Genomic DNA, 8,029 nt, shown 5'->3' with positions numbered 1-8,029 from the left:
CCGTGAGGCGTGATTGGCCATATGCATACACTACTGTACTAACATAGTTTCACACATGTCCAGATATGTCCATCTTTTTTATAGATAGTGTCCGTGAACATTTGGTGTGTCGGTTTTGGTGATCCAAGTTAGACCCCACGTTCTCCTAGCCGGCTTGACTTGTCGAGATGTACAAATTCACGTGTCAATTTGGAATACCATCTACCATAACTTCGGTTAAAATTAAAACTATGTTTACACGCATTTAGCCACCGGAGCCTGCATTTCTTTTCTTCTCTCCGCCATCCACATTTTGCGTGGACTCAATAACAAGCACCATTTTATGTTCTTGACTCAAACCCCAGAGTCAATGGTTGAAGGGTGGGATAAAAACCCGGGCCGGCCGGCAACCATCGCCCGCAAAAAAATAAACGAATTCCGAAGCGAAAGCAATCTATAAAGCGCGCAGATGTAAAAGGGAAGGACAGCGCCCCGCACCCACGGCACTTCCCAGCCCCTGCTCTCCCCCTCCCCACTCTCTCCCCCAAATCGGAGAGCGGAGGAACCCATCCATCCATCCATCCGAAAAGCAGAGCGAGATGGGCGCCGCGAGCAGCAGCTGCGCCGCCGGCCCGTCGTCGTCGTCGCCGGCGCCGCGGCGCCGGCCGCGGATCGGCCTCGGCGGGTGCTTCGGGGCCGGATCCTCCGCGGGCGACCACGGGGGCCTCGCCGCCGCCGCCGCCGCGGCCGCCTCCTCCTCGCGCGCCCTCCAGGTAGTTAGTCGCTCCTGCCCCCTCCTAGCGCCGCGCCGTCGCCTGGCTTGGGATACCGGGTCGTGGGGTTGGGGATGAAGTTGGAGTTGTCTTGCGGAGGTGTGGATTCGTCGGTGGTTACTGTTCATTGGGTCGTGGGATTGGGGATGGTGGTTTTGGAGGCGTAGCTTTGGTTGAGAGGAGCCATGGACATGCTTCTGGAGCTTTTAAGCACCATTTCCTTTGTACCGCTGCTTGCTCAATCATGATAGGTAGTATAGTATGGACTATGGACGAGCTGTTGACTAGCTGAATGAACATTTATGTCCCTTCCTTACACATCCGTGCCATGCAGCCATGATTAGCTCCCTCTGGATTAGCTAGCCTACATCTATACTGCAACCCTCATAATGGACATGAATGGAGGGCTCACATAATCTGTCATTCAACACTAAAAGTATCGGGTCTCCTGAGTGATAAGCTGAACTAAATCTGTGAAATTGCAACATTTCTGTATGTTACTGAAGTGCCAGTGGGGTTTCATGATTTCAGTGGATAAGGTTGCTCTGTTTTCCTTCTGTTTTGTTATCTATGTTGTTAGCTGATGTCAGGAAGGTATATTGTGCAGGCAGCAACTCGGCAAGCAGAGCGAGCAGCGGCTGGGCTAGATTTCCAGCCTTCTCTGTCTGCTAAGGATCTTCGCCACACCAGCGAGTCAGACCCAAGAGTGCATCCGTCTTCAAGCACCATAAGTCACCGCCTCCGATTCAACCACCTGGACTGTCACGAGAACAAGGAGCATGCCCTGCGAATTAAAGATGCTGAGACGAGTGGTCTCGGGAGTTCGTCAGGAAAGGATGCCATGATTAGGGGAAATCTCAGTAATGAAGTTGGCAATGATGAGAGAACATCTGGAGAAGGGGTTAGTCCTATGGCACAAGAGCTTGTAGAACCTGCACCTGACAATGTCCATATTGACGCAGTTTTCATTACAGAAGTTAGTGGCTCCATGTCCCAGTCTGATTTCCACTCCTCGCTGATGGCATCTGAAAGGATCATGCCTGGCTTGGAAGACGGCGAGGCAGCTCTCCGCAGGACTTCATCCAGAGATGTTTTGTCAAGTGAAAGATCAGATGTTTCTCAATCCAGCTTAACATCCATGTTGCCTGCTACTTCAAGTGCATCATCCATCATTGGAGAATCAATTCCAGATGCAACTGCTAGCAGAGAAGATGTTCCAACCATATTCAGTGTGTCACATGGTCAGATTGGTGGAAGTACAGTGCATGAAGACATGGTTAGCATTTTCTCAAATGATGGCCCAGAACACTCTCGAGATTCCAGCAATGGTGAAACAAGAAGAAATCATAGAAGAGTCCTATGGGATTCGTTTTCAAGACGTGGTTCTAGAGGTTATCTAGATTCAGACACTGATGATCTGGGATTTTACAGTAGATGGCTAGACCTTGGTGATGATCTTTTTGGAGATGAGGTTGAGGAGGCACGATACTTTCATCGTAGACGCCATGGTTCAATCAGAGTAAACCAGTATTCAAGATCTCGGGTAATTGCTCTGGCCTATGGCAGCTATGCCTACTCTTCCATATGTTGCGATTCCATTTTTAGGAAATATTGTTGTTGTCGCTACCAGATTAAGTTGTTAATTGTTGATGTAGGTTTGCACTATTATCTGAACAAAAACTCGTACTTTAACCATCATATGTGTTCTCGCTATTTGCTTTCAGCATATTCAGAATTCCGTGAAGTGAACCTAACTTTATATGCTGCATATGCTGTTTCATTTCTGCACGTCTTTTACGCCCGATGTGTTCTCAGTTCTGGCTCTTACACTCGGTAGCATTGTTTTCTATGGTCTTAATCATTTGCTGCTTGATCTCATGCACATGTGTCCTTAAGTTCGTGCTATTGTCTTGTTACAGATTAGGGAGCACCGTCGTGCTATTTTTGATAGTGGGAACGGACAAAGTACTGCTGCTTGTCCTTTGGGGATTCACCAAATTGGCAGATGCACCTGTGATGCATTCTTGGTCGCTGAAGAATCTAGTGCTCGTGCAAGTATATCAAGAATTGTCATGTTAACGGAGGCATTATTTGAGGTTTGCTCTTTCCCTTCATTTTTTTAAATGTTTTTATTTATTGAAGTGTTGAGAACTATTTAGCACTGTGTGTGTTGAATTTGTGTTCCTCAAGTCTGATTCATTGATTATCATCATCATTCTAGTTGTGTTTAGAAGAACTAAGAGAGGCAACTGCATATATGTTATATATATAGTACGAAGAGTTTTGACACAAATGTATGTGATTGCCATATGCAGCTGTTACTCCAGTTACAGACTTCAACACAGCAACATGATAATTTCATGCAGATTCATATTGATATTTGAAATCACTACATTAGACTGGAACTTCAACTATTTCCTCTTTTGCATAAAGTTTGTGTCAACCTCTTTGAATTAGTAAATCATCTGACAACAACAAAATAGAATTGGCCGCATAAGTTGCAGATCGAAGTCAATATTGCAGGGATTGTTTTGTGGCTATGTCTGGATGATGGTTTATTCATTTATGAGGACAAAGCACCACCAGAAAATTAGAAATAGGAACTTCGATAGTTCAGTCTATAGAAGTATGTAAATTGTAACTAACGGTAATTTGCACCCATTGACTAAACTAGGAGTGGAATGTTTAAAGGATGATTCTGTCAACTTCACTGCTCCTTTGTTGTTTTTGTATAAGATTTCTTCTCTGGTTACTTAGTATGCTTACGTGCACAATTTTTTCCAGGTATTGGATGAGATTCATCGGCAACCCTCATCACTTTCACTTTCCATGGCCTCTGCTCAAGCTCCAGAGTCTGTGGTTAATTCATTACCATGTAAGAGCTACAAAAAGCTTGAGACAGCCCAATGCAGTGCTGATATGGAACAGTGAGCTTCTTGTCATTTAATCTGTCTAATTTTCGTAAGGAAGCAGTTTTACTAATTCTGATGTTTGTATGTTTCTGATAGTTGCTTCAAATAAACTTCCGAACGATTTGTTTATCTTACACCTATTATAATCCAGCCAGAAACCATATTATGAGACACTGAATAAGAATCTATACAAATTTAACTGCTAACTATAGGCATTGTTGACATCTTATAGAGATCTTACGAGGGAAGCATGTTCTGGTTAATACTGTCTTCCATGACATTATATCTATCACAGTGAGCTAGGTGTTAAAATTGCCATATCAAGTTGAATTACTAGACACAGTTTGCCCTTTGCAGACTTTGCATGGTTTGCTGTTAGCGCCTGGATAAAGGGTATAACAATGTCATGATAACTGATGAGTAGAAGTTCATGTACAGCATCTAGAGACCCTGAATCATGTGGACGATCGCTGTTCGTCACCCGTCTTCTTTCTGTCTTTGCAAATTTGTTTTGTCTAGCACCCAGGGGTTGAGAATGATTACTTTATAATACACTTGAAGCTCCATTTTTTGAGATCTGGGTTCTCTAGCTAAAAATATGGACATCTCTCCATAAAGCTATCATAAGTCCCATGTCAGAAATCTTGAAATATAGTTTGGAATTGCAAGTTAACACTTGGATCTCTTCTTTTTCCTGGTCGAGTCTTTTCATTCAGTGTGGTCCTGGGAGATGCTGAAATGTTAACATTGTGCTTGTCACCTTCTTCAGGTGCCATATCTGCTTAACTGAATATGAGGATGGAGATCAGATAAGAAGTCTCCCATGCAAACATGAGTTTCACCTGCAGTGTGTCGACAAGTGGCTTAAAGAAATACACAGGTAAGGAAAAAAAAAGCCCCTCCTGTTGCAAAAAGGCAATTTTGGATCGCCGATAACGCGGGCCTGTTTCGCCAGCTATCTCCTGCTAAGGTTTTGTCGATGCAATGCTGCAGGGTGTGCCCGTTGTGTCGTGGGGACGTCTGCGAAGGTGTTGTTGCCTCTTGAAGACCTTGGCACCGGCTCGCCCCCTCAAGGCGCCTCTTGAAGACGGTAGCGCCGGCACATCTCTTGCAGCCATGGACGATGCTGTTTGGTTGGTCTGGAGAGGGCTGATTACCCATTGCTGAAGCATGCGATTTCATGCATTGATTCGACATGTCAAGTTCCCAGAATATAACAAAGACCTGTACATATCTTTTGTAGCCTTATCCCATGTATGACATCATGTACATATGTGCGAAAATTTGATCCGATTCCACCATATTCGAGATCTATATGTATGCCCCATGTGACAATGATGAATCCAAGTCGATCTCCATCAGGAGGAAACATATTTCCAATGTATTATGAATTGTGCCTTTTGAGATCGAATGGTTTTTCAAAAGAAGACCACCCATGATAAATTCGCACGGTCCTGAAACTCACAGAGTGCTAATGTTAGTCTGAATCTGCATTTGCATTGTCATGAAACTCATGCAGAGTGCCAATGTCAAAATTTGAATCCGCAGAATTTTAAGTTTGAATTTGAGTTGGCAGAGGCCGCGCGAACGCGTACCCCCTCTGTCACAAATTATGACGTCCACTCTCCCAACAAGGGGAGATGGTAGGCCAACGTGCTCGCCAAGTGCAATGCGAGCCATTGATCTAGGCCACGGCCCTTCTTGATCAGCCGTCGACCCCGTCCAGGTAAGTAAGTTTTACGGCTGCCCTGTGCGCTGCTTATGTAGGCGCCCCTCCAGCCCCAAGGCAACTCGGCTGCCGATGTGGTACTAAACTACCGCGGGCTCCTAGGGTGCTCGTTCAGGCCCCGGACTCTGCTCAAGGATACTCGCTCCGCTCCGGATTCGGCACGGCGCCACGGCTGGGCCTGGGAAGGCACGCGCGTACGGGGCCACGACGAGCCACCAACAGGATCCTGCTGCGATAGCCGCGGGAACACCGGAGACGTGTGATCGACCATGACAATGAGAGGACCCCGTCGCTGATCTTCAACGCCTCGCAAGTGTTTTCAGTTTTATTTACCCTCTCTGTAGTGCTCTGGGAACTGCATGGCCTGGGTCGCTTCCACTCAAGAGAAGCAAAACCAGATCAAATGAAGACGGTAGGGATTCGAAGCTAGCATCTTGGAAGCAAACCAGTGCATCCCATTTTCTTCTCACCTGATTAGACCAAGAAACCATTGTGATCAAGGACTTGCAATCGCTGAAGGAAGAGAGCACAGAGATCGGACGACGAAAAACGTCTGGGTGAAGCAATAACGAGACTACTAATGCTGAAATCTGAATCTGCACAAAGTTCGATGGTTAAGGTTGAACTCGAATTGGCAGGGGCCGCGAACGCGAATTTTAAGGTTGAACTCGAATTGGCAGGGGCCGCGCGAACGCGTACCCCTCTATCACAAATTATGACGTCCACTCTCTCAATAAGGGGAGATTTTTTTTAGAAGAAAGACGCTAGAAGCGTCCGGCTTTATATTAAATTAATAAAGCCCACAACTTAGGCAGCGTAACAAACATAGTCTTAGGACATCGAACACGAGCACGGAGGCTCAGGCCACGCCGACGCGGAGACACGAGAGTTTTAAAACGGGCCAAAAGAAGCACGCAGCGATGCAAATACAAGGCCCGAAGCCAGAGCATAGAGCACGCAGGCTCGCTCGCGTGACGAAAGGGCCACTTAACGGCGTAGAAGTGGCGGATGGCTCCCTAGCCAAAACGTAGACCTGGCGAAGACGATCTTGAGCTTGCTTCAGTTTCTCAGCATCCTTGCGCCTCGCCAACGGACTCCACTGCTGCAGTAGAAGGTTGCATTTGTAAATTATGTTAGCAGGGTGTGATGGGAAGATTCCCTCGATCGCTAGTTTGTTCCTAGTGAGCCAGATAGCCCAGGCCAAGGCGCCGATGCAACTCCAAAGCACACGTTTGTTGCCTCCTTGAACCGAGTCTACTATGGCCGCGAGGTCGGAAGCCGACCGAGGGTCCCAGGAGGTGTTGGCCGCTGCACGAACGGCACTCCAAGCAAAATGTGCCAACGGACAGCGGAAGAATACGTGGTTCGCATCCTCCGTGACATTACTTATCGCACACAGGCCGGTCGACGGGCCATTGCGTTTGGCGACGTTAGCCGAAGTGGGCAGTCTATTGCGGAACAGTTGCCAAAAAGCACCTTAATCTTAAGCGGAAGGCGCGCGTTCCACAAGCCATTCGGCACCTGGAAGGACGGGCCCTGACACAGCTTACGGTAAAGAGACTTGACCGAAAACTTGCCGGACGGGGTGAGGGCCCAGGTGACAGTGTCCGCGGTCGTAGACAGCGATACCGGCTCAATGCAATCAAGCAATTCCGTTAAGTGAGCTTGTTCTGCTCCCGTTAACTCTCTTCGGAAATGGATCGCCGGAGGGGATGAGGCAAGTGCCGTGGCAACAGTTTGCTCTGGGTTGACAGCCAGAGCGTAAAGGTCCTGGAATTCTGACCAAAGGGGTTGGGATCCCACCCAGTGGTCTAGCCAGAAACGGACCGAATGGCCGTTACCAATGGAGAACTTGGCTCCCAGTGCGAAGGCCGGTCGGACCGCTTGAAGATCGTTCCAGAAAGGAGATCCCCTCGCCACACCCTCGAAAAAATTCCCGTTCGGGAAGTACTTGGCACGCAACAGGTCAACCCACATACCCGTTGCCCCCTGCGAGAGCTTCCATATCCATTTGCATATAAGTGCAATGTTCTGGTATTTGTGATCCCTAGACCTCCCAGGTCTTTGGGACGGCACACCGCAGCCCATTTAACCATCTGGTGCTTGCGTTTTGGTCCCGATCCTTCCCAAAAGAAACGGGACCGAGGTGTGTCCATCTTGGCATGAACCCCTTCTGCCAGGAGGAACAGACCCATAGCAAATTGCGGCAGCGAGGAGAGGCTCGCGTTCGTGAGCACCAGCCTAGCTGCAGAGGATAGGAACTTCCCCCTCCACGGACATACCCGCCCTCCCACCTTGGTCCAGAGCGGAGCCCACCCGTCGATCGTGAAGCGTTTGGCATCCAACGGGAGACCCAGGTAGGTAAACGGGAGTTTGCCTAGTTTGCAATTGAGCAGGTCCGCAATACGCCTACCTTCAGACGCCTCCATGCCCATAGGCATCACTTCACACTTGTGGAAATTAATTTTAAGCCCCGACATGAGCTCGAAGCTAATCAGCAAGGCTTTGACCATAGCCACACTATGGAGGTCGGGTTGGAACAACAATAGCGTATCATCCACGTATTGCAAGTGCGAAATCCCCCCTGGGATGAGGTGTCCCAACACCCCTTTTATGTGTCCTGCCTCCGTTGCTTT

General features: G+C 47.9%; 1 protein-coding gene and 1 non-coding gene across 2 annotated transcripts; one reads left to right on the top strand and one right to left on the bottom strand.

The window, feature by feature from the left end:
* Positions 1-457: 457 nt before the first annotated feature.
* Positions 458-5,048, top strand: LOC109770123 (uncharacterized). The gene is made up of 6 exons (XM_020328840.4): positions 458-752; positions 1,360-2,295; positions 2,672-2,848; positions 3,537-3,679; positions 4,434-4,544; positions 4,658-5,048. The coding sequence occupies exons 1-6, from the start codon at positions 579-581 to the stop codon at positions 4,707-4,709; spliced, it is 1,593 nt and encodes a 530-aa protein (XP_020184429.1). The 5' UTR covers positions 458-578; the 3' UTR covers positions 4,710-5,048.
* A 189-nt stretch (positions 5,049-5,237) lies between these two features.
* LOC120967722 (U1 spliceosomal RNA) lies at positions 5,238-5,398 on the bottom strand. The gene has a single exon (XR_005761442.2). It is a non-coding gene; the product is annotated as a U1 spliceosomal RNA (small nuclear RNA).
* Positions 5,399-8,029: the final 2,631 nt, after the last annotated feature.

Source organism: Aegilops tauschii, chromosome 6 (assembly GCF_002575655.3).
Source record: "Aegilops tauschii subsp. strangulata cultivar AL8/78 chromosome 6, Aet v6.0, whole genome shotgun sequence".
Taxonomy (NCBI): domain Eukaryota; kingdom Viridiplantae; phylum Streptophyta; class Magnoliopsida; order Poales; family Poaceae; genus Aegilops; species Aegilops tauschii.
Note: the sequence above shows the minus strand (reverse complement) of the source record. Positions and strands in the feature narration are given on the sequence as shown.